This window comes from Strix aluco, chromosome 4 (assembly GCF_031877795.1).
Source record: "Strix aluco isolate bStrAlu1 chromosome 4, bStrAlu1.hap1, whole genome shotgun sequence".
Lineage (NCBI taxonomy): Eukaryota > Metazoa > Chordata > Aves > Strigiformes > Strigidae > Strix > Strix aluco.
The window spans coordinates 82,844,491-82,871,990 of record NC_133934.1 but is presented as its reverse complement, the minus strand read 5'-3'; the positions used below and the strand labels follow the sequence as shown (position 1 = coordinate 82,871,990).

Here is a 27,500-nt window from a genome sequence, read left to right as displayed (position 1 = left end):
AGTAGGTACAGTACAGCTGCTCTCTGGTCTGTGACAACAAATTATCTTGCTGTTGAAAGTCATACAATTAACCTGTGCCTCACACATACTCATCGGGCTTCATACCAAAGACCTGCAGAATAGGACACAATGTTACGCTGCCTGTGGGACAATCAAGTATTTGCTTCTTACCTAGAAGGAACTAGAATACCACACAGGAGATCATCTTTGCTTTCAACCTGTGTATTTATACCAAAGAAACGTCTGATATGCAAGTAAACTGAACTGTTATTTTAGTAGACCACATGCTCTTTAGTCACACTTTCATACCACAGGTGTTCACTGAAAATATTAACTCGGACTCTGTTGTATACGTACGTACCCTACACCAGCAATCCAGCTTAAAAGAATTCACACTGGTATCCACTGAATCCAGCTATGAAACTTATTCAAGAATCCTGGGGGCCCAAATGTGCTTCCCACCACTTTACTGCATGCCAAAGATTCCTCTTGGTTACTCCAGGTCACTGGAAGGCATTTCTTCAATCTGAAGGTTTCCTTCTATGGATCCAGCTGACTTGCTATATGTGATTTCCTGACATACGTATACGTAGCAATGATTCTCCCTTTTTCCATACCCTATGCCTCAAGTCACAGTCAATCGAGAGACTTTATCCATGAGAGAGAATCTTTCCAATTTAATCTCTGTGCAAGTGGGACCTTCTATTGTATTTCTTCACCTCCATTTTTTATACATGTACCTAACTGTATTTTCTATTCTAAATGTTGTACAAAAAAATGCTTTTATTTCTATTTTATCCTAGCCTGGATTGATTTAAGGATGATTTCAAGATAATAGGATACCGCAAGGCGTTGCTCTCCCAGGAGCATAATAAATCTGTAAACTAGGGTACCAGGGCACATTAGTGCATGCCTCAATTCTCCTCCATGTTCTCCAGAGTATCCAAGAGGTGACAAACCATGTGTCCAAAAAGCTGCAAGGGTTGAAAGCTTGTGTCACAGGGGTCAGAAGAAGAAGAATCTTTTAATAACTAGAGCTACTCAGAAGGGCTAGCAAGAATGCAGCAAAATGGTAGAGTGTATACCCAAACACAAAAGATCCTCGTTGTCATTTGTAATAAAAGCCAATATACAAAAATATTTCTGAGAGCCAAACCCTCATGTCTACAAAATGCTGGGATAAAAAAGATATTACCTTTCCAGGTGAAAAACCTGTACATCTTCCTACAATCCAGAGGATGCACAAAAGAGCAAGCCTCGTGAAAAGCAGACTGAGAGCATCGTTTCCCCAGCTATTGAAGCAAACATAAATCCAGGCTGCTGCAGTACCACACTCCCTGGTCAAACATCTGCTACACCAAACACACCTTGCACTAGCACAAACACCAGCTAACGACACACAGAAAACTGTTTCAGGGAGCTCAGCCAACTGAAAACTGGCTCTTAGGGTGGAGAGATTCTTCTTGAACTGGCTCAGCAGGCGTGCTGCAGAGCTGGGACAACACCAGCCTCAGAGCAGGAAGGGCAGGACCACAGCAGCTCAGACCAAACTTGCTCTGAGTTACCTGAGGGAGTGTGTAGTTGTAAGTAGAATTTTACTACCCACACACACAATATCACACAAACAAAACAGGAGACCCCAAATAGCTTGATATTGTACAATGTGCCATTTCTTTCTTTCTCACCAGTTACAGCAACTTTCCATACAGGACATGGCAAAAGAAATACTTTAAGAAGTTTCTGATGGCTGCAGGAAGGGTGGAAAAAAACATGCTTCGGACCACCAATTAAAAAAAAAAAAAAAGCTTACTGAGGCTATTCAGATTATTTAAATATTCACAATAATAATTAGAGAGATAATCTCTAACACTACACTTTAAGAAGCTAATTGTGTCATCACCTATCTACAAGAATGAGTCCAGTAATAATGGTCAGGGTGTAGAATTTTCACACATTCCACATTCATTTCTTTAATTGTTCTGTGCACCTCTCCATCATGAGGTTGGTTTTTCTGTTGTTGTTGCTATCTATGGAATTAAAAACTGCATAGTAAAGTACATATGCCTTTTTTTTAAATGGCGCGAGAACCTGATATTTAATTATAAAGACTATAAAAGCATAAAGAGCACAACAAAACTTTTAACAGCTCTTAAAGCATCCAGAATATCTGTTTTGTATTGCTGACTAATATTTTAACCATCGCAAGGTGGAAGTGCAAGTTTAAGGGGCATGGAGGGTCACACATGGTACATTAACTGTATTTTTCTGTGCAATCTGCAATGCATCCATACGAATAAAAAATGTTTCCTTGGTGAAATAACCACTGCCCTTTCAACAGCATTAGGCAAGTAACTTCCAAGCAGGCAGCTTCACTACTGGAGCAAATCACAGGGATTCAGCTGTGCCTGAGTCCTGCCAGTCCTTAGGGACCACAGAGAGCGTTCTCCTAGGTGATACGAAGGAGGAAAACACAAGTCATTTACCAAAAGAAGATCAAACCAGTCTTCTAAGTAGAAACTACCTGTCTTGAGCTTCTGTGACTCATCCTAGCACACAACCCATCCATTTTGCTTAGGGAATATTGTTGGGTCCAAAAGAAAGGGGATATGCAGGGAAAGATGCACGTGGCCAAAGACTGCCAAGATGTGCCTCACCAAGAAAAACCCTATTTCCTCAGAAAAGTGGCCAGGGTCTCCAGTAAGGTCTTCACTCTAAAATGAAGACTGATCCACATTAAAACAGAATTAAAAGCTCATCCCATGATCCGCAGCGTGTCATATACGAACATACACAAGGTTCTTGTGCACAGACAATGACAAAAGACATGCCCTTGTTTAACCTGTGCATGCATAAGTAAGTATTTATGGATTTTATTAAAATCGAGGCTAGAATACGTATCATTTGCTCTCAGAAGAAATTTACAGGAGCAAATTCTTTGCAAATACTTGTCAGATTTGGATAAATGTTTGAGATCCACCCTTGTATTTTTTCACTAGCCTACCTTCCTTCTGCAGTGAGGCATAAATTTTCTTTTAAATATACTGCACAGTAGTAAACACCGCTCGTGAATATAAGATTTATAGCACATTAATAAAATCATATAGGCTCACTGGCCTTAAATATATGAGGCACACAATTTAAGTTTTCATGACTACCTCAAAAGAGACCTAGAGTTGCCATGCAGCATGTTTAAATCTACAGAGTATTTATACCTGCACATCATTCACCCCTTACCTATCTCTAATTATTTATTTTCTCCAGTACAGGACAAACTTCTGAAAGATTAATGTTATACATTGGGAGTGGTATTTACTTTGTTAGTTTAGGGTTAGGGAAAAAAGCAAAGCAACACTTGCCTACAAGCAACAAGAGAGAACAGGATTGTAAGATTTGTTTGGCATCAAAGAGAAATCAAAAATATGTAAGGTTAGGTATAATACCTAAAAACAGTGAAAGAGAGGTAGGAGGCAGAACAACAAAAATATCTAGCATCCAGACTCCAACAAGCAACAGAACAGTATCTGCAAATATCTTGGCGGATACCCTTGAAAAACAAATACTTATGACACAACATACTAGTGCTAAAGTGTAGAGATAGTAAAAATATCTCTGAAATTTAATTTTCACTGATACATATATATACAAATCTTGATTCACTGTTGGAATTGTACATCAATCAAATTGTTGTATATCAATTCAAGTAGAAATTGCTCAGGAGAAATGTTACTTTTTATTAGTCAAACTCACTGTGGAGGAAAGGTTTCTAAGTCATTTCTTAAAAGAATGAAATGTTTATGTTCTCAAACAAAACAAGCATTTTGATTCAAAAAAATACCTTGGTTTTGACTGCTTAGTTAATTTGTGGAGGGTACTGATCACCGCTTTCTATTATTGTCACACCTCTGGAAAATGCTAGGTGATTGATGCTTCAAGTCAAGAGGTCAAAATAAAACAAAGTATTTAAATTTACTCTTTTTTTTTTTTTTTTAATACGACTAATTCACATATATGTTTTGAAGTTTCAACTTGTTATTTTATTCCAGGGGTAGCAGAAAGCAGAAGTCAACATTGACATAATAAGGAAGATGCTTTCTTACGGACTCTGCTTGGCTCATCTCTATTTTATAACAATGTAATATGACTCAGTTAAAGGAGTTATTGTGCATTTAGATCTACACAGGTTAAAATCAGAATCCAGACCAAAAGTAATGGGAGGCAAATCTTTAATCCTTGAAAGGTTCCCCTGTAATTTCCAGAACTTTGCAAATAAGACAAGTCATTCCTAAACGGGCAACAGAAGATACCTTGGTACAAGGAAAATCTTAGACAAAGCCAACACAATCACACTTTCACCAGCTTTTCCTACGCCTGCCTCAAGCATAAGTCTAATTAGGGATATATTTGGGATGGATAAGGTAAGCCAGCACATGCTGCTCTGACCAACTCTGGTCTGTAATAGTCATTACAAGAGAGAAAAAGTTAAAGCAGCCACACAGTTGTTTTCACTTGCACGGAATGCTAATTTTCCTGCAGTGAAGAGTAATTTTCTATTTCAATTTGTCTCCCAAATCAGAAGATCGATTTGTTCCTATAGCCATAAGCACCAGTCAACATGCATGCTCTAACGTGAAAGCCTATGGGAAAATCAGCAAGTTATAATTCTAGAATCCCTAAGATACAGAAAACAGCTGAAACCATTAACCAAAAGCTATCTTAGTCAAAAGCTGATAGACATTTTTTTATCCACCAAGAGACTGAGGCAGAGAACATTCCCAGCAGCTCGAAGAAATTGCATTTCAGGTTTACATTCCAATATGGGAGAGCAGAGCAGGCTCACACGTAACAGAAACCAATCCTGGCACAACAGGGGCAAACGGAAGGTTTCCATCCTGCCTGCTATGTAGCAGATGTGGGAAGGGGGGCCACTAAGCAGGTAACTCATTGTTTGCCCTGATTTAATTCAAATGAGAAAATGAAATGGCAGGAAGAATATTCTGAAGAATAGGAGAAAGCAATTTCCCCCATCGATGAAAAATTCTCATGCTTACGCGCTAGCAGAGAGCAGAAACTGGTCAAGAGGTTTCTTTAGAAAAAGGCTCTTTCAAAACAAGTTTCCATGAAAATCTTTTTCTCAGAGTGCAAGTCATTACACTACTCGATCAGCATAGGATACCTAAATAACAGAAAATGTATTTCACTGGTAGATTAAGGGGTAGAAGACAGAGAAAAATCTACTTAAACCGGCACAGAAACAGAATTTATAATCAGCTCTCAAATCGTCACATATTGTCAATAGAATCCGTGGTAGGTAAAAAGACACCAAAAATAGCTAACAAGTTTCAAGAGGTAAGCAATCTACACAATTCTGAATTTATGTAAGAGAATCAGCCCTCAGTAAACCCATCTTTGAATTTTGGAGCTTTATGATGCAAATTACACAGTTAGAACAGACTCGCAGCTCTCCAATATCGAATACTAAACACAGTTTACTTTTCTGAAGAAAACCTTATCTTCCCAAAGATTTTTGAAGTTGCCCAGAGGAACAAATGTAGATTAAGCCACTCTTGCATAAAAAGATGGCTACCAAATATAACTAACAACGTACAAGGTATCTCATGTATGTACACAAAACCACAGAGCACCATGAAGATAAAATTAAATCCTTGAGATCCAATGCTCCTCGATTTTAATTTACATAATGCATACATACACTGAATACCTACAACTCTATGTGGTATTTTACTTAGAAGCACATCTTGTTGAACACCAATAATGTGTTCAGATCTGTAGAGGGTAACAAAGTGAAAACAAGCTCCAAATAAGCAAATAGCTGTGCCATGCTGGCATAAATTTATAGGAATTTTAGCGATGATTTCATAAGAAAAAGGTAGAACAGTACAATGAGACCTCCTAAAAAAACACAACCTAAAAGTTATTGCTTTGTCTTAATACAGATAAATACCTCTTCCAAAAATTCTTATAATTTATATATCTATATAATCTCTACATATATTTAAATTCATTACTTTAAAACAGTAACTCTTTGGAAGAACGAAAATTAGTTTTGTACATTTGTACATCATCTAATCCTGACTTCATTGGCACAATGCTGATACAATCATTAACTAGAAGTGATCGTAATGCAACCTTCCGTGCAGTAAGATTAGATAATGCACGCAATATATTGAATCCTATTGATTCTGAAATGACACGGTGGAAGACACTCACACTTAAGAGTGCCACAGTCTCCAAAAGACTTATTTATTTAGCATAACCAAAATGTAGTAATTTTTCAGAGGAGTTTACTTATCAACATTCTTTATCTTAACATTATACTCTGAATATTTTATACAATATTTTCACATTTGCAATATTTAATGCAACATGCTTTGTTGCAAGAGACAAAAGAAAAGGATTCTGATTCTTTGTAGGTCCCTTGCAGTATCTCTGGACACTTCCAAAACAGAAATAACAGAAGCGGTAAGCTAATTTAGATTTCTAGTGTGGATGGGTTGGTTCGTCTTGGAGTTTTTTGTGGTTTGTGGGGTTGTTTCAAAGAGTTAAAGAATTTAATCACATGTTTAAAGACTCTGGATTAATAGAAATTCTTTACTTAAAGATCTACTTGAATCCACATCTAACAGCACTTTGAGTTTTTTTCAGAATAAAAGATGACACATACTGGAGATATGCTCATGATTTCCTCCACTTCCGGAAAAAAAACCCACTTACACATAGTGAATAAAGTGTCAGCTTTTAAGTTTCAATACAGTATGGAAAAAAAAGAAGAAAACGTATTACTTTTAAAAATGTTTCAGAAAAATTGTAGACATGTCACATCACTATCCACCTTTCTATTAAGCAATGCAAAAGACCAGTAATGACTTCCGATTTCAGGTAGGCTTTAATTGCCAGTTTTTTTAATTGCCAGTTTCTTTGACAACAATATATTAATTTCAGGTGTGCTTTAAGATCAACGTATCCTGAACCTTCCTAACATACACCATTTTTAAACAGCACAACAGTCTAAAATGTTTTTTGTCAAACGGTGCTTTAACTTTGTTCTAAAATGTTTCAAGGTTGGGGTTTTTTTTTCTTACTTTTCCCATAGTTTGTTTGCAATTAATTTTTGAAATGATTTTTCTTTGTAGCCTCCTGGAATGGTTCAGGCAAAATGCTAAACTGATTGTAATGTATTACTAACATCTGTAACGTGTTGATCGTTTTACTCCCAAATCCTTCAAACATTTGCACATAAGTAAACCGGCTGATCCACAACTGCTTTCAAACTGGGCCTAAACAACTCAGCAGAAGCTTATATTTAGAAAAGTACATTTTGTGCTGTGCTATTATCCTAAAATTAACTTCAGAACTTCCCATATAATCTGCATTTTAGCATTCAGAAGTTTGATTTTTCAATTATTTTTTTTTCAGCTACACACATTGTCTTCATAAAAAGAAGGTGGTTTAAAATTATTACTCTGCTAGTCTATGCATTGTCAAAACGTCCTGGAACATTTTATGTTGCCTGTATGAATTAACCTTCTTACTACAAGAAATTGTCTTCTGGGTATTAACACTATGAAGCCCCTGTCTTTTTTACTTACCAGTTGTAGACTGATTTAAAATGCCGAGTGCTTCAAAATTAAAATGGAAGTATCACGTCTTAAACAAATTTGTTAAAAAATAAATTACCCCAGTAAGCCTAAACAGATATATGCTTATATTCACAAGTTTGGGATCTTTGCTTTCATTGTATTCAGCATATTAAAATATAACATGTGCTTTCAATGACTTAGATTAGGAAGATGATCAGAACAACTTTGAAGTATATTGCATCAGGAATGTGCCATTGACGCAGGGGGGGTTTATTCAGGTATATTTGATCACGGCGAATTGTAATTCTTTATGCCTGTTTTAAAACTCAACAAACCCTAGCTCTTAAGGCTTTACTTACTAACACCGTCTATTCCTAAACTGCTTGAAAACAACTTGACAAAGCCGAACAAAGACCACGCTTCCTGCTCTCATACGGAACCTGGAACACCATCAATGTTTTGTTCAGCTTGCATAAGTCACAACTGATTGGCCACAGTCCCTGTGGGCATGCCATTTCATCCAGACTGGACGGTTCATTAGTCATAATTACTATAACTGTACAGCAGAGACTGCAGTTTTATCTCATCATACATCTTTGATAAAGCTGCTTCTATTTCTGCTTCATCAGCATGTGAAGTTACATTATTGGAGCTTTTATTTTCCAATCTGTGATTAACATTGGTTGTTCTGCTTAGGAAACGTGTACCAAAATCCGAGATAACATACAAAGCGAGGCCACGACGTGACCACCGTTTGAACTTTGTGTTAAAAATCATGCAGCAGTCATTGCTACGCAGGAAGAAGAGATTCTGAAATGACCGAGTCGCTAAGAAAATTTAACAAAGAAAATACCAACAATGCCGTCTGTAAGAGAATAAGACTGTTGGTTTCTAACGCAAACTGAGACACATTAGAAAAATCTATCAGTTCGGCATGAAGGTTGGACATGGGAAATTTCTGCCAACTGCTGGGTCAATCAGCATTTTTCATATAGTGTTTATACAAACTGCAGAAAAGTGAAGCCTGCAACATAAAGAACCACGCTGAAAACTGACAGCTAAAGCGCTGCACCACAGTTAGTAAACAGATGCTAAACTACTTATATCTATCAAGAATGTGAACGCAACCTTTTACAAAAGGCATTTTAAACATATAGAAGTCACACACTCAGGCATTTCCTTGTCCTGGTGCTTGTTGCTGATTTTTACATCTTATTGTGTGATAATAGGAAACACAAAGACTGGTGGTACCATCTGAATGTGCAGCGTGTACCCATGATAGGCCACATAAACAGTCATAATCGACAGTTACATGCAGGCACTGAGGCTGCAAAAATCCCAGAGTAATTAGTGTTGTCTGAATGCAATGACATCTGTTTTCTCATGGTCCTCTAGACTTGTCAGGCCAATAAGATGTATATGAAAAAATATGACAGGCATTGCAAATGCCCTTCTGAAAGGTCTCACTTTGGGAAAAGCTGAAGAAATGACACATGCCACCTCTTTTTTGCCAACATACCTAACAGCCAAAGCTTCAAGATTTGAAAAGGTCTTTTGAGTCATTTTATATTTGACTACGAAAGGTTTATCCAGAACACAGGACTGTGCTTAGGAAAGAATATATCACAGCAGCTTTTGTTCTTTTAAAAAAGCAAGCTTCATTAACAGAAGAGGAATAAAAAGGTGACTGTTCACTTCTGACTAGTGTGCCCACATGCCAGTGCCACCTCTACCTTCTTTTTTAATTAAAGCAGCAGACGCTAGGTAGCATGTAATAACACACGTGTATATCTGTATACATATTCTTCCACTATTGTTATTTTGCTTAAAGAGTGAAACAAGACCAGTTTTAGAGCTGTGCTTCCTGGCATTGCAAAAACACCGTAGCCATTTCATCTGAAGATCTGAGCTTTTGTTTTAAGATTCACAGCCTTTTTCCTTAATAGTGCCTATCTCTCCGTTCTTTCTCTGGACTGTAGCATTATGTTTGAGCATGCGTTTTCTCCGAGAAAGACATTAGTCATCATTAACAGAAGCACTGACACCAAGTCTAAGTGCCTCTCCACAATGACCAAGTGGCAATCATCTTTCTCTTACCCTGTCACTGCTGATTAGGGTTTTCTTTCATGAAAATTTAATTTGTCGCCTTTCTGCAGCTCCTTTTTACGTTCCTGCAATAACACAACATGCCAGCAACACTAAAAATGCAGTAAAAGATGCTGTACCTGTTTATAAGAAAAGATAAGATTCTGACTGCATGGCCGTACTTCTTACTTAGTTTAACAGGGGAAAAAAAAGGCTCTGCAAGATGTAGTAAATGGAGGAAAACCAGTCCTTAAGCATCGAAGGCCTCAAACAACCCGGCACACCTTAGATCCAACTAACTGAAAATTTTTTCCTCTGGAAGACAGCTAGCCAGCCCCTCTTCCAAAACATTGTTCAATAGGCAACGTAACAATATCTAAAATAGATTTTGTAACCAATTAAATTTACAACCGCTTCAAATCCACAGTTACTCAGGTTTTTAGTTTATACAAATATTTATGAAAGGATTTCATGATCCAGTGATAAATTTCAACCTCACTGCTTGAGTCTGTGTCAACGGTGCTCTTGCTAACTTAAAAAGCCAGACACGAAGAAAACGGCTTTAGCTGCTGCAGGCTGATGAAAAAGTTTCAGTCACGTATGATACTTTGCAGCTATTCAACATACACGGTCTCAGATTCCTGCTCTGTGAAACGTTACAAACATTGTTGAACAAGATACCATAGCAATGAGTTATTTTAAGGAAGTTTTTCAAAACATTTACTCTTCTGCTTTATTTCAATTTGTCTAAAGATTTTTTTTTAATTATAAGCATATGTTATTTTGTTAACATCTGTGCACAGCATAAAACCTGACTGAATTCCAACTTCTGAAAAAATGCAGATAACTTACATCCTTCAAATAAAGTAACAACATTAGAAAACTTCAGGAGATTCAGATTAGGATACTTGAGTTCATTTAACCGATTTTCCATACAAGCATATTGAAAAAAAAACCCCACCACTTATTACAATTTTTACGTTCTCCCAATATCTTTTAGAATTTAATTAAGTGTAAAGCTAAAATTTGGAGCTACCTCTATTAAATTCAGAAACCACAGCTAGTAAAATCCAAGTAATAAAAACTTTAGCTTCCTAAAGTATTGGTACTCCACTACTGACCCAAAACAGTATGGGTAGTCAGAACAAAAACTGTATTGCTAGCACTTTGGATTTATAAGGAAGCTTCAATATCTTTAAATAGTCTCCATATATGAAATTTAAGAAGAGGAAACTAGGAATTAAAAGCGGACTTTGAATGGCAGACTGTGATTGTTGTACTGCTGTGGCAGTATAACCTTGATTAAATGCAGAGCAATGCTAAAGTGAAAACAAAACCCTGCCATGGTAACCTAAATTAACTACTGAACCAGACGGTGCTTATACAGAAAGCTGGCGTTTTAAGCTATTCTACTCGATCTCAAGAAAAACTTTTGACTTTCTAGAGGGCATAAAGTAAAGTTAAGCTTCCCCGGCCGCCCAGCTACCATTGTTCTGTTCTCCGGGTTCTCCTCGGCTCTTTGCCTGACGAGCCAGGAACGCAGATGTCGAGATCCCTGCTCCGCATTCACGTCAAGTTCAAGTATGGAAGTTTAGCTCTTTGACTCCCACCCCCACCTCCAAGTCACTTGTCAGTAAAAGGTTGGGCGATTTATTGACCACTGCTGGATGCATACTGTCAGTGCTGAAGGAAATATGAGAGGGGGCTGTCGCTACTGTTCTGGAGCTCATTGATAATGACATACCTGCCTCTGTCACCCATTACCCATACTACAAACTACTTAGACCTAACTGAAAAATCAATAGCCTACTTGCACTGGTTCCTGTGGCTGCCTCCTTTGATTGTCAGCTCCTGTCTAGGGTCAGCACTTACATGAAAGGGGCTGTGACTGCCTGATGCTTTCAGGACAACCTAACGATATGAAACTAGCCAACAGAACAGTAAATTCTGTCCCCCTGCCCTCCTCATCAATTAGGCTTTGACTAGGCTTGCCTGTAGAAACCTGACCTTTTAAGTTTAGGTGAATATGGAACTAGCTGAACACGCCACTGCCCTCAGCACTGAGCCAGGAAATCCACTGACAGGTTAAACAAAACAGAAGGTTGTAACTGTCATAATTTGCATTGCACTTTCACGCCAACAAGGGTGTTATCAGTGGGGGCAAGCCCTGGAACACACAACGCAAGCACCCGAAGTCACTCTCCTCATAAATTTTCAAGTGAATGGAGATAAAACATAAATTCACAAATGACCGTGCATTTCAAGTCCCACTTTCTTTCAAGTTCGCAAAGTACGTATAAACAATTCCCCTTCGTAGGCACTCTGGCACTCGGATGCCAGTTAGAATGAACTTCCAGGATAGGTGATGAATGGGGAAAAGCCACCTGCCTATGCCTCTAAAGGACTCTCATATCAGGCTTATTCTCCGTTGCATATTTATATGCATGAATATTAACCATTAATGGATTATACACACGCACACACCTGTATTTTGGAGCTGCAGGTAGGCATAAATAATTTAAAAAACCCCAGAGAGCCCTACCTGGCACCTCTGAGCAGCATTCACTCGTACATCCTGTATCTTGGAAGTCCATTAGCAACATCTGAATATCCCTGTGACTATAACCAAATGATATATGTTACATTTTAATGCATCTGCCCTCCTTCAAAGAATACTGACAACCGTGAAGCAAAGAACTAAAGCAAGACATCTCAGATCTAAAGTGAAGGCTAACTATAATCCCGAAATCAAATACAACAGCTTTAATAACTGTATATAGATTTTTTAAAAAACTTAATCAGTGAATGCCTTGTTCCTCCTTTCCTTCAAAACAAATAAATATATAAACGATTAAAATCAAAGGAAAATAATTTTAAATTCTCTGATTACTGCTGCTTTCTTATATATCAATTTTCAAGCAACGATGGTTTTATGTCCTTTGATGCTCCTGCTTCCATAGGCCTACCATCCTCAACATAAGCATTACTGGGAAACGCAGACAGCACGTGTGATCAAAACAATTTATCCAACTTGCAGACTCGAGCTCCTTTATACCATGAAAGGACTGGCTATCCCTACGAACTACAATTATTTTTTTGAAACCCTGAGAATGTTAGGAATTTTCAATGCACGTTATTCAGTGCATACGGTTAACAACTTTTAATGTAAATACACAAATCCCAGGCAAGATTCAGAGCAATAATTTACCTAATGTTTTTTACCCTACAGATGAACCTTTTTAACTCCTGCACCCTTAATATCCTCCTCACACAAAAGCATGTGGTGCGAGATATAAGAATGAGCTCTTACGTAAATAAGTGATAGGAAAACTGCTGCCGTTTGGTTTTCAAAGTTTAAGATTCAGTTCCAAACCTCCCTTGCAAGCTTTTTTTCTGAACACCGCCTCAATACATGCCAGTCACTGCATTCAGCTTATTTCAAATGTGCTTTTAGAAATCGGTATTGAGAAAGGAAAACAGCTGAATTATGAAAAGACAAAAACTTTTTTCGTTAAAGCTTCAGATGATATGTTATACGGCAATTGTATTTATATTGTAACACTCAGTTGTTCTAACTATACTGAGAACAAATGCAGATAAGACTCCCTGAAAACAAAAGCAGAGCACTGCGTTAAAGCGCTTTTAAATAAACAGAACAGCAGTTAGAATTAATATCGTACTCCAAACAAACTACAGAGCAAACGCTAGTTAAAAATGGTAGACCTAATTGAGTCTGGATGGACCCCTTTACAGACCTAATGCAATGATTAACTATGCATCTGGTAGCATGTCAAGTCCTTTTTGTATGCCTATCTGATAGTGAAGTGAAAGGGCATGGACAGTGTCCAGTCCCAGCAAGCAAATCATTTGGAAGCAGTCATAGCCATAGATCAAAGATTTTTCACTCTATCCAAAGTCTATTTAAACCCACCAACCCAGCCCCTTGTTGCAGACAAAACCGGTTAGAAAATAAGAAAGACTCCTTGGGATCCAAAGATAATAAAGGAAGATAGAAGTAGAAAATGAAGAAAAGAAACAGACTGGCAGAACTTGATTTCCATAGGCCAAGACAGCTGTTTTACATCCTAGTTTTATTTCAGATGGTTAAAGAAAAGGAACAATTTCCATCCCTTAGATCACCAAATATTATTTCAATTAAACTATGCAGATGGCTTCTATATATTCAGCCAATACACTTTCCCCTTCTCAGCTACGGTAGATGGTACCTTGAACTATTTTGCGTGCAGGTTTTACCTAATTCATAAGAAAACTAAAAAGAGAACAGCATATTATCATGAAGAAGTTATTTTGAAATAAGATATGCACAGCAAGATGTAAAATAGGAATAGCTATGATTTGATTCTCTCATTAGAAGTAGCAACAAAACCCCTGCAATGATTTTATAACTAGTAATACACTACTTTTATGTCAACATAGCACTTTCCAAGGATAAAAATTTAATACTATGAAGTACAATATGCAGAAAAGTAGAGTGCTCTAACTGTGCATTTAAACTGTACTATATTTGAATGAGGGAACAATTAGAAGACTGTTCAAACAGGAAACTTTTTTTTTTTAATTAAATAAAAATTGCATGGTTTTTCTACCTCCACAGCCAAAACAAAATCATCTTAAATATGGGGAGGAGAGAGGGAGTGAGCGACTCGATATATTCCATGCTGGTCACCAGTGCTATTGAGAAGATTGAGTCCCCTCTGTTCCCTCCTCCCGCAACACCCTTTCCCTTTATCAACTGCACTCGTAGAAACTCACTGGAAGGTTGTAACAGCGCTTGGGAAGGATTTCACGTTGCTGTATGCGGAATTTGAGAAAGCACTTTTTAAAATGCAAGCATACAAATGAGGAACTTTCACTTCTGGAGCTAGAAATTGACATTTTTCAAGGGTATTGTTTAGAGAATTCTAGGTTAACTTATAAATATGCTTCATCTTGGCTAGCTGCATGAAGTTTTTGATCTTTAAAATAATCGTCTAACCAATAAAACCGCGCAGGCTTGTTGGCACGATTATTTACGCATACGCACAGATATGTGAACATCTAAGACAATAAACACAGCAATCATCACACAGCTACTGATAAAAAGAAAAGTTATGGCCAAATGCCTGCAGATTGATCTATTTTTTTAATTTCCAGAACTCTGACTTTGCTTACAATCTTTGTAAAAGCAGTGCTGATTTACCCTCACAGCATTTTGAAGAACCAGACAAGACATTACCTCTGCAGCCCACCTCACATTTTTTTTCGAGCAAGTAAGTGTTTCTGCATTCAACTGGAGGCCAAGTTGACAAAATCCTGGCATGTTACACACTCTCATACTTTTGAAAATTGATGTTATTAATGTAATTAATCAATTATTGTAAATAAAGACCAGCCAACACACATGAATTTAGTTATTTCTACTGGATGAAACTGCACCCCAACTGCATCCAAACAAAACAAAAGGCCCACAAGAAGTTTTAACAACAAGAAAATGCTACAAAAGCACTAGAAACGTTCTTTTCTGGTGCATGTGTCTGATTTTCCCTGATTGCCAACTTACTGAAGGCAAACTTACAAAACAGTAGTTAGCATCCGAAGCAATCTCACAGCTAAAAGAAGTCACCATTAGTCATCATGAGAAAAGAGAAGAGGCTACCCTCAATGCAAGATTCAAAGCTGCAGAGAAAGCCTTCAGCTGCAGGTTGCTCGTGGTTAAACATCAGAATGTGAACACGTTCACATTTTAAAATGGAATAGGACAGCAAAAATAAGGTACTCAAAGGAGTAGTTGGAACCCTCCCCTTTCCCACTGCAGGAGCAAAAGATGAGGGAAAGATGTACAAATTCTTTAATTACCATACCATTCAATCTTGGTGGAAAAAAGCACAAGATTTACACAATGCTCTTAACTGATGAGCTGCATTAATGACACGTGCAGAAATGAAACCACCTTTTCTCCCCCGATGCGCACTCTCAACTAACTTCACAAACACAGTCCTTCGATCGGCAGATAGTAAAGCCGAGCCCTGGCTTTCAAGAAAAGGCACATGCTGTATACTACCGAATGTAAACAGAATTTATTCTGTCAAACCCACAGCCGCTTTTACTGTATTAACCCAGTTTTGCTGTGGAGAAAGGCAACGTGCATTACTGACTCGTTTCTTTTCAAATCCATACATTCCCCGCAGCAGTTCAAGCTCCATCAGCGGTGCAGGAATGTATGAAAATGACAGGCAAAGGGCACTAGCTCTTTTCCCATACTGTTCTTCTATAAATGGAAGCAGGCTGAGAATGTTTGAAGACTGATCTCCAGGAAAATAAAATTACGACGTTAGGTTCCACGAGCAGATTAATTATTCAGTTTTCCGCAAAACTGTTTCCCTTAAACAAAAGGACAGAGAGGAAACCAACTACTAGAAAATAATGGAACGCGAGCTGGGTCTCATCTACAAAGCTGCCACGAACAAAGTGTGTATGTACACATACATATTTCATACGTTATTCATAAAAATACTTCTTATCCCTTTTGGGAGCACCTGTTCCTGCATTCACTTTTCCCTCTCAGCAAGGGGAGAAGGAGAGAAAAAGGGCGGATTTGGCAGAAATCTTTTAACAGCCTCAAGTCAATTTGATTAAAATTTGACTTGCGTTAAAAATTACACCTCGTACCAGCAGCACGTTGTAGAAACTTTAAAATACACCGTTCAGAATTTAAAAAGCTCTGAAACAGGTCACGCATGCCACTTTGATAAGCTGGTTAGGCAAGCAAACGCAGGAGTGCTACATCATAATACAAGAAGCAGCTTGGGTGCTTCTTGCTAAAACTCTGAGTTGTTTTCCAGGGCGTTTTTGGGTTTTGTTTTTTTTTTTCCTGTTGTTATTTTTAAGGGTTAACACAAACACACAGCGTTTTCTTTAAAGGAAATAAACAAAACTCTTTGCACGTTTAAGAGCAGCCGTTTGCTGCTGCTTCACCATCCTTAGCGTGAAGAAAACACGGTCGCCCGTGGCACGTTTGCACCAGCCCGAGCTCCCCGGGGTGGGGTGGGGGGGGTCGGGAGGAGCCAGGGCAAGAGCAACCGCACCGCACACCCGTCCCTTTTCCAAGCTCTTTTTACAGAAGCCCTTGCTAACAAACCCCTATTGCTCCAGGCAGCGGCATGCTGATGTTGGCACTGCTTAAACCAAACAAACACGATGTTTAACAGTCAAATAAAATGTCCCGCAGCCTCCCTAATGAATTTGTCAAGGACCATCAGATCACCCCCGCCCCTGCCTCATTAACTCAAGTATGATGAGACGGATTATAACGAGAGAATACAGATCAATCGGTCTGAAGGCTTCAAGTGGCTTTTAGCCCGGAGAGCTTCCCTCTCCGTGGCACACAGAGGCACGCGGTCTTTTTAATGGAATACAGTATCTCCTGCTGCTGGAGGGGCTGCCACTTCGTTTTATACACCGTCAAGGAGCTGCTGATGGACTTCTGCGCTAACATACATAAAAGCAGACGGTGACAAGGGCTCTTCAACTATAGCCTCCTCGGATCCTGTTCCCCCCCCCCCCTTCAATTATTCATCCCGGCGAGAGGGAAATTCCGCCACAGATTGAAGCTGGTCTTAACGCAGCGCGGCCACAAACGCCCGGGCACAGGAGAGAAGGGTTTCACGTGCATTATTTGCTGGAAGTGTTTAAGTTTATTGCTCAAATGATGTTTCTAATTAGCGCCGGAGCAATAAATTAAAGTCGGCTTTTGTTTAGCTGATTTATTATTTACTAGAGCTTCAACCTCAGACAGGAAAATTGGTAATGAATTGGTTTAAATCTGAACACTAGTAACGCTTCATCATTAGTCACCTTCCCGCGGGGGGTGGGGTGGGGGAATGGTCCCCTCCTTCTGTTTTTACCCTGAAAACGCGAAAGAGCGTCCCCCCACCCTTGCCGGGGCCGCCGGAGGGCTCCGGCATCTCCTCCGCGCCCCGGCCGGGGGACACCCCGGGACTGCTGGAAGCGGGACCCCGCGGAGCTCCCCCCCAGCCCCCGCTGCTCGCCGGGTCGGTATCCAGAGCCCCTGGCCGGAGCGGGGAGAGGGACCAGCCCGGCTGCGGGCAGGTAGCCCGGCGGCGAGTACGCCCCGGTGGGCTCCGAGAGCTCCGGCGGGGGGTGTGGAAGTGACCCCCGGCCCTAAACTAACCCTTCCGCTTGCTGGAGAGAGTTCGGAGACGGGGCGCAAAACCCGCGCAGTCCCACCCGGTCAGCCGAGCCCCGAAGAAAACGCTCCGCGCAGGCGAAGCGCAGCGATGCGCGCCCGGTGCTGCCGCCCCAGCCCGGCCCGACGGGTCGCACCGAAAGAGCCTCGAGGGGGCCCGGCCGCGGTCCCGGGGAGGGGGTGGGTCGGTCGGTGCGCACTCACCCGCGCACCGGAGCGGAGAGCCCCACTCCGACCGGCGCGTCCCCGGGCCGCCTAGAGACCGGGAGAGCAGCGGGTCTCCCCCGTCCCCCCCCCCGCCTTCCAAGCGGCTCTTCTCGGAGCTTCCCCCGGGCTGACGGGGGGACACCTGACACCCCCGCCGAGCCCCGGGCCCCGCCGGGCAGGCGCGGCAGCCCCCACCCGCGGGCTGCCCCGGCGGCAGCGAGGGGGGGAAAGAACGAGCCCGTCCTCTCCTCCGGGGGGAAAACGGAGCCCCACCGGCGCCGGGCACGGCCGTACTTACTTCTTCCAGCGCGCAGTGGTCGGCACAAGACCTGTTTTTAATTTAAACGCACACGGAAAACAGACGGCGAGATTTTCTTTATTAAAATCAGCCCGCTTCTGCCAAAGGAGGAAAAACCCAAGAAAGCCGAGAACCACCGCGGCCAGCCGGTGAAACCCGGGCTCGGCGGGGAGGAGCGCAGCGCCTGCCGAGAGCCCCGGCCGCGCTCCCAGAGCCGCCCCCCCAACACCTCCCCCCCCACTCCCCGTGCAAGCACGACCCGCGGCGGGACCGCGCCGGTGCCCGCCAGGCCCCGGGGAGGGGGAAGCGGCGGGGGAAAGGCACAGAAGCCGGGGGAAGCTCTTCCCCCGCCGGGCCAAGTTCCCCCGGGGGAAACGCTGGGGGCCGGTTCGCAGCAGGTACTGCCCCGGAGGGGGCGGGGGGGGGGGGGGGGGGGGGGGTACAGCAGCGTAGGAGTTGCTCTTTCCCAACTGACGTAACTACAGTTTTATATGCAAATCGTTCACTATTCCCGTTAATGCAAACTTGCATAAAATATCGTTTCCTTTCGAATAACTCAATCCTAGGCTTTAGGAGGATGAACGGAACTTTACGGCCCGAGATTTATCTGAATTAACGTGACGGAGGGCAGTAAAACAAGGGATGCGCTTCTCCCCCGGTGACGGTCCCGCTCCCACGGCGACATTACCGATTTAACCCCCCCCCTTCCCCCTCGCCCACCGGCGCTGCCGCCGGGTCGGTCTCCCCGCAGCAAGTGGAGGCAGCACCGAGTTCCTACCCCCCGCACACTCCCGGTGAACTCGCCGCTTGTTTTTTTTTTTTTTTCCTCATTTTTCCCCCCTCCCCCGTTTTAACGGCGGCCGACCCCAGCGCGGAGCGGACGGGGCGCCCCGTGTCCGTGCCGTGTGTGTGTCCCTCCCAAACGCCGGCGGGGGGAGGGGGGGGGGGAGGAGGAGGAGGAGGGCGGGCGCGTCCGCGTGTGCGCGCCCCCGCGCCCGCCGCCCGCCGCGATTGGCCGCGGCGCTGACAGCTCGGCGGCGATTGTAGGAGGCGGGACCCCGCCCCCCGCCCCATTCATAAACTCCGGGGCCCGCCGGCACCGCCGGGGAGAGACGGGAGCCCGGCGGCGGCGGCGGCGGCAGAGGAGGAGGAGGCGGAGGAGGAGGAGGAGAGGCGCAGAAAGTGAGAGCCTCGGCGCGCACTTCCAGGGGTGGGGAGGGGGAGGAGAAGCCAGCCCGGGCACTACGCCCTCCTCCCGCTCAGGATAAAACACAGTCTGTGCAAAGAAAAAAAAAAAAAAAAAAAAAAACAACCAAAAAAAACCCCAACAAACCTCTCTCTATATATATATATCTCTCCAAACAATCTATCTAGAGCTGCAGGACAGGAATGAGAGATCACAGACCAAGTGCACACGTCTGCGCGTAAAGATAGAGCAAAGCCACAGAGCCGGGGTCAGCCAACGCCTGCAGCAGGAAAAGGGAACTCAGCAACACCCCCTGACAGTCTGAGAGCGGCAGCCAAACTCATGCACATCTCTGGCGGTGCCACGGACTGAAAGAGAGAGAGAGAGAGAGGCAGACAGACAGACAGACACAGAGTTCACTCTTCCGCTCTGGGCACTGCTCGAGTTGTTCTCCTCTCGTGTGCGGTTTTAAACTTCGCTGCCGACCGGCTTTTCTGCGGGGACCTTCTGCGAGTTCTGGGGAAGTTTGTTTGGGTTTTTTGGGTTTTTTTGTTTGGTTTGTTTTGTTGGGTTTTTTTTCCTCTTTTTCCATGAACTATTGAAAGAGCATTTTTGGCGCTGCGCGGGGGGGTGGGCGGCTGAGCGCGGAGGCAGCGCAGACCTCCCTGCCCCCACCGCCACCCCAGACTGGGCGCTCCGGGAGCCCGCGGGGGCTGCCCGCCGCTCCGCCACCGGCACCGGCACCGTTCCGCTCCTCCTCCTCCTCGTCGCCGGGGCAGCGCCGGGCTTCGCTCCTTTGTGCTTCATCGTCCTCCCCGATTTTTTTTTTTTTTTTTTTTTTTTTAAATTGCTCTCACTGGCGCGCCGCTGCCGCCTTCTTCCCGGAGGGGGTGGGGGTCTGCAATTTGGCCGGTGCCCTCCGCAAAGCTGCAGCCACCGCTAAAGCATTGGATCCCTCAACGTACTGCGAGAGCCCGGTGTACAGCCCGGACCTGTGCCCCAACATGATCGCCGCGCAGGCCAAGCTGGTCTACCAGCTCAACAAATACTACACGGAGCGGTGCCAGGCGCGCAAAGCAGCCATCGCCAAGACCATCCGGGAGGTGTGCAAGGTCGTGTCGGACGTGCTGAAGGAGGTGGAGGTGCAGGAGCCGCGTTTCATCAGCTCCCTGAGCGAGATAGACGCCCGCTATGAGGGGCTGGAGGTGATCTCGCCCACCGAGTTCGAGGTGGTGCTTTACCTCAACCAGATGGGAGTCTTCAACTTCGTGGACGACGGCTCCTTGCCGGGCTGCGCCGTGCTGAAGCTGAGCGACGGCCGCAAGCGCAGCATGTCCCTCTGGGTGGAGTTCATCACCGCCTCGGGCTACCTCTCCGCCCGCAAGATCCGCTCCCGCTTCCAGACGCTGGTGGCCCAGGCCGTGGACAAGTGCAGCTACCGGGACGTGGTGAAGATGATCGCGGACACCAGCGAGGTGAAGCTCCGCATCCGGGAGCGCTACGTGGTGCAGATCACTCCCGCCTTCAAGTGCACCGGGATCTGGCCCCGCAGCGCGGCTCAGTGGCCCATGCCCCACATCCCTGGCCCGGCCCCAACCGGGTGGCAGAGGTGAAGGCGGAGGGTTTCAACCTGCTCTCCAAGGAGTGCTACTCGCTGACGGGCAAGCAGAGCTCGGCCGAGAGCGATGCCTGGGTGCTGCAGTTCGGCGAGGCCGAGAACCGGCTGCTGATGGGCGGCTGCCGGAACAAGTGCCTCTCGGTGCTGAAAACGCTGCGGGACCGGCACCTGGAGCTGCCCGGGCAGCCCCTCAACAACTACCACATGAAGACGCTGCTGCTGTACGAGTGCGAGAAGCACCCGCGGGAGACCGACTGGGACGAGGCGTGCCTGGGAGACCGGCTGAACGGCATCCTCCTGCAGCTCATCTCCTGCCTGCAGTGCCGGCGCTGCCCCCACTACTTCCTGCCCAACCTAGACCTCTTTCAGGGCAAACCCCACTCGGCCCTGGAAAGCGCGGCCAAACAGACCTGGAGACTAGCCAGAGAAATCCTCACCAATCCCAAAAGCCTCGACAAGCTATAGGGCTCCCACCCCCGCGCCACAAAACTCGCCCTCCCGCAAAACCCGCCGCCGCCTAAAAACTGGTTTTTAATTTAACGCGAACCGACGACGGAAAAGAGGCGGCGAAAGAAACGCGGCTCCGCCACCCCCCACCCACCTGCAGCTCGGCCTTTAAAAACTTGCAGACGGTTTCCCCCCCCCCCCCCCCACCCCCCCCCCCCCTCCCGGCATCAACTCTCTCCGCCCGGCACGGAAGAAGGGAAGAGCCTCTCCTCCCGCCCTCCAATGTGAATTTTTAAAAAGTCACAAAAAGAAGCGATCGGACTTTTGCAACTTCCAAACGAAACCCGAAAGGTACATTTTTCCAATCCATGTATAGTCCTTTTCTTATTCTCTCTCGTTTGCCTGAATGTTGTCACCAAGTGAAAAAATTATTTAAACTATATGTACAAATCTCCCTTTAAAAAAGTTTTACTGACGTTAAATGTATTTCGGTGCCAAGGTCAGATTATGTGCCCCACAACTGACTTGTTGCGAATAGTAATAAAAATATTACTTTAACTTTACGCTGACTTTTCGTGAATGGTTCTTAAATTCAGGCAAGCAGGTTCCTTCTGAACCTCAGAAGTGAAATTTTTAAAAGAAACGGAAACGCGAGATGCAAAGATAGGCTAAACGCGACACCTAGCCGAAGCCTTAGCTTGGCGTAGTCACTGACGTTTTCTAAACTTCCCTCTGGTTTATATCAAAATAGTGCCGCTAAGAAAAAAAAAAAAAATTTCTATATTCTGTAGTTCAGCCTGTCTTTCTGTGACTTTAAACCTCTCCTCTAAATCTTGGGAATTTATGGAGCGTCGCACAGCAGCCCGCCAGAATTTAGACAGAATTAGAGCATGCCGTTCCCTACCCCACGGTCGTCACCTGTGGGTTTTTGGTTTTTTGTTTGTTTGTTTTTTCCTTTTAGTTTTCTTTCCCCCCTTTTCCCGGGAAACCTCAAGCGCTTGTATTTTGTTTTAAAAATCCATCCCCGTTTGCTTTCGCTTCCCAGAGCGAAAGCGCTGTCCGTTTGACTTTGACACGAAGGAAGTATAGATCTACCCTGAATAATTAATGCGCTTTAGAGCAAGCGGTCGATATTTTTTTTAAACAAACATTTGTTTTCCCCGGATTTTTAAGTACAGCGTAAAATCGCACCACGGCGGAGCCGGACGAGCGGATAAACCGCCGGTGAGAGAACCACCCGCCGCTCCCTGCGCAGCCACCCCCGAGGCTCAGCTCTACCCCGCTCCTTCTAGTCCGTGCCGGAGCCATTTCGCTTTAAATTTGCTCAGGACGACTTAGAAATGTTTGCAGGATTTTTATCGGGAAGGCATTTCTAAGTTTTAAAAAGAATTATCCGCTCCAGCCGCCCCAAAGATTTCAAAGCCGACTCGGAGCGTTTCGAGCAAGTTTTCGTGTCCTTTCGGGAGGGGGGGAGTGGGGGGGGGGGGGTGTAAAAATGTAAGTTCTTGCCCCAAAGGACTACTTCCGTTTCTTTGTGGACGGATCCGGAAAGAAATAGCCATTCCAATTCGCCTTGATTTTAAGTTAAAAACGAAATGAAAAGTCCGACGGCAGCCGGGGAAATGAACTTGCAACGGAGCCGCGGCGGGCGAGCGGGGCGGCCCCGCCGGGAGCCCCTCCGGGCCGGGCATGAGCCCCTCCGGTCCCGCCGGGAGCCCCCCCGGGACCCCCCCGGCCCGTTTCAGAGGTTTCCCGCAGAGCCCCGAGAGCGCTTTCCCCGAGCGCTGATACTGGCTCACCTGGCAAAAAAAAAGGGTTTAGCCCGCGGGGCCACCAATTCCTTCCGAAACCAGCCCGGAGTGAGAGCATAAACCCTGATCTTATCGCTGCTGATGCTATCGCTACGGCGGGTTTTTCTTCAGGAACTTGTCACAATGTTTTCTTTTCAGTAGTTTAGCCAAATATACAAGGAACTTAAATTTATCAAAGAGATGAAGCCTCATTAATTAAACAGGCCGCCTGAGTTACAGCGGATTAGGATTTATTTTTCTTCCAAGGGGCATTTTCTACAGCAGCTCTAGTCACCGCTATCGAGGTACAGAAATTTAAGCAGAGGGTGGGGCAGGGAGATGTTAATGCTTGAAAGCAAGCTGCCTTGTAAGCTTATTTTTTAAAATAAAAAATATTCCGATTTGATTTTTAGTCCCCCCTCCAAGACATTACAAAAGGTCTTTTTTTTTTTTTTCTTTCCCCCCCTTTTAAAACCTCCGGCTGAAGTAGCATCACAAGTAGAATGTAAGAGGTGTTGCCTATATTTCATGTAACCAACTCCTCCTTTTATAGGAACCCAAATAAAAACTCTCAGATACAAAATGAAAGATACAGACAAATCAAACTAGCACGCCTACTCACAGTTAAGGAAACAACCATTACCAAAGACTCAAAAACAGGAGAAAAGAAAGCAAACTGAATATATATTGTATGTCAATGTCCCCATAAACCATGTAACAGGAATGGTAAGATCAGTAACTGTACTCAACTGCTCTGTGCACTAAACATGGAAAACAAAAATGCAGAATAATACAGACGTGTAAGACTTTTCTCATGCTAATGCAATACGACGCAGAACGTTTTAGATGGAAAATGCAATACAGTAACATATCAAACTGTCTTTACATTTTATATTTATATCCTTTTGACTATTAAATGTTTAAAACAAACCACTGTGGAAGGAGTAAGCATATCAAAATTTTAAGAGCTATCTCATACTTGAAATAATTAAAAAATATTTCCAAAATACTTCAGGACCAAAAGAAAAGTTAAATCTCATTTATGGTATCACATAAAAATCACAATTCTAGTTAATTGCTTATATTAAATTCTAGTGGTAAGAATTTGAGAGCGTTGTTTTTCAGAATAAATTTATTCCTTGATAAATTTATTCCTTGATAGCATTCGATAATTCCAGCTTTCAGACACACTGATGCCATTTTTAATACACACAAGACCAATTTACTCAGTAGGAACAAAGAACTGAACTGGCACTTAACACACAAGGTATTCTCTACAGACAAGCAGAAAACCACTACTTCTTCCAGTGACTTTTTTTCCCTTTCACAAAGAAATCAGTACCTTGTTTAACATTAAGCAGATATTTAAAAAAAAAAAAAACAGCCATCACTGTGCTTAAATTGGGATGCAAGAATATTTACCCATCATGTCATACTCTTGAAATGTTGCTGTAATACAATAGAAAACATTCAGGTGCAACCTTATTAAGCTAATCGCACGCTATTCTGCCTTTGAAATGGGAATTTTACTGAAGGTTACTAATTTTAAACAAAAGACTAGTAATCAGGTAACTCAGAGCACATAAAGTTTGTGGGAATGAGCAAGTCCGTTCAGAACCGTATTTTAAGAGGGCAATTATGTTTTCTGCTTGGGCACAATAAAGAACAGGCCCTGTAAAATCTGTTATAGAATAATACGATACAGAAGCACTGAAAACTTACGAGCGCAGGAAGTTTAGCGCTACGTTACGCTGGCACGATATAAAAATAGGAAAGTAAAACAAAGCATTTGGGCTAAAAGCCTCGTTGAACTTCCCAGTATTCACACAGGCCTGGGATTCAAGATGTCTTTATTTAAGATGCCTCCCTGGAGCTTTATTCGCAGCAAGCTAATTAACATTCAAGTAGGGTCGAGTGGTGGGAGGGGGAGAAAAAGAAGAAGGAAAGGAGGTGTCACCTATGTGAAGTTCAGTAACATATATAGCCGGTCACAAACTTATTAAAGCAGGAACACTGCAGAGCAATAGAAGCAAAGGAAGTCGAATGAAGAATTAAAGGTCTTGGGTAATTTGTCATCATCTCTCAGAGCTCAGGGTCAATGATCTCTTACCTTCGGGTCGATTTTCTTAAAACTGGGATCTTCTTCATCCACCTCAAAGTAGAGCTCAGAAAGAGTGATGGAGAGAGTGCCTTTCACTACTACCGAGGGTGCCACAATCTGAGCGGGTGTGCTTAGGGCAACGGGACCTGCCAGAGAGCGAGAACACCAACAATATTCAAACCAGAAAAGAACAGAGGTGCAAATTATTTGCTTTTCAAGACTAGAACATTAAAATAAATAAAGCAAAGAGCGTAGTTCTTCCTTAAAAAGCAAAACTCCTTTTATCCTGGAAAAGAACATATGTAATAGATTTGCAGTGTCTCTGTGCTGCTGAACATTGAAGCAGCTACAATTGCAAACTGCTGCATACATTATACGTGCTGGAGCTGCCTTTAGCATGGCAGCGTGTACTTTTCACTCAGACGCATTTTCTTTTCGAGAAACTTCGAGAGTTGGATACCTTCTGTTATATGCAATACAGAGAGAGCACACATGAACACTTGAAATCTTACTGTGCTCTTTAAGGTACCAGAGAGGTTCGACAGCTTTCCACAAAGATGAACATAGCAGTCAAGGCTCAAAGTTGTCTAACTGTGAAGCGTTCCCTCATGGACGCTAGAAATCTATTGTTAAGGTTACACAGTGTTACAGAGCCTAAAGTAAAATGTTTTAAAGATGCTTTTGATTCCACGTTAAATATTGTTCAAGGATTCCACACAGTGTTAGTGTAGCTCAGGGACTGTGGGAGTAAACAGCTGGAGGGTTGGTTTCCAACTGAATGAATTTTTATTGGAATAATCACATCTCCACAGGGCTTATCACAGGGACAAATCAGACTACTACTGAAAACAATAGGTTCAGCATAGACCTGACAATGCAGAACCTATTATATAAACTAACACGTACAGAAAGAAAACAGGTTAGGTTTGTCATCCCGCTGATTAAGAGGTAAGGAAATGAAGTTACTTGGCTGCAGTATCATCTGACTTTCGTAAAAGAGTGGAAGATATGAAAGTGACACAGACAATTTTGTATTAATAAAGCATCTATAAATGAGGTACACACGTTCAGGTAATCAACGTGAGAATAACTGACAAAAAATTCAGATGAATTGTCATTTCCATCGATTGTTAGGAGGGTGATGGTCCTTAATCTCGCATCAATCTCAATGTGTGCCACTAGGACAAAAGAAGAGATGCTCTGCTGAGATCAGAGCAGCTTTGCCCTCTATTCCCAACGTACAAATACATTGTGTTTGCAGATGGGCATGAGATAGCTGCGGAACTGCCATGATTTCCAAAGCTCACCCCACAAATGGATGAAATAAGCAGCTATGTGTTCTTTTGCTGTCTCCCTTTGCCCTCTGTACATTAGCATGTAATCCAGAGGAGAAATAACATTTTTCAATCACTCGCAGACATTCAATTACAGGGCAAGCAGACAGCTGCAGAAGCTGGGGACAGTCCAGGTCCTGCAGAAGACCCCTGACAATTTCCACTTCATTTCTAACCCACACCACTTTATTAGTGAGGATTACTTCTTAATCCTATTGCCATTGTCAAGATTATATAATTAAACTCCCCTTTCACCTCTATTACAGTATGAATGTATTACTCGAACCAAGGAATGAATAATAAAAGAGAAGGAAACACGGAGAAGGCTGTTGAGAAGGAAGCTCATGGTAGAAAGTGGGGAAAAAAAGATTCACATGCCAAAAATGCCATTGCATTATTCTCCCATTACTTTATTTTACTTCACTCCTCCTGCACAGGTGTTCTTTTTTCATTACGCTGCATTTCTAGCTTTGCTTTTAAAAAAAATAGAGTGAAATGAAGTTCACGGAAATCAAACTGCCAATAAATGATGACTTCCATTAATTTCACTGATTTATCATATGTATGATATGTATCTATCTAACATTATACTAGTAGCTTCTCAGGGAACCAGAATTATCCAAGAAATGA

General features: G+C 43.1%; 2 protein-coding genes across 2 annotated transcripts in view; one reads left to right on the top strand and one right to left on the bottom strand.

Moving 5' to 3' along the window:
• LRBA (LPS responsive beige-like anchor protein) overlaps positions 1 to 27,500 on the bottom strand; it is a 424,995-nt gene that overhangs the window by 164,118 nt on the left and 233,377 nt on the right. Inside the window, exon 40 of the mRNA XM_074821286.1 lies at positions 25,546 to 25,756. Coding sequence (XP_074677387.1) covers positions 25,546 to 25,756 — 211 coding nt within the window. The remainder of the gene's footprint in view (positions 1 to 25,545; positions 25,757 to 27,500) is intronic.
• Positions 19,527 to 21,842, top strand: MAB21L2 (mab-21 like 2). Its single transcript, XM_074821520.1, is given in 2 exon segments — positions 19,527 to 21,155; positions 21,158 to 21,842. Coding segments are annotated over 2 exon segments (1,077 nt in total). The 5' UTR covers positions 19,527 to 20,584; the 3' UTR covers positions 21,664 to 21,842.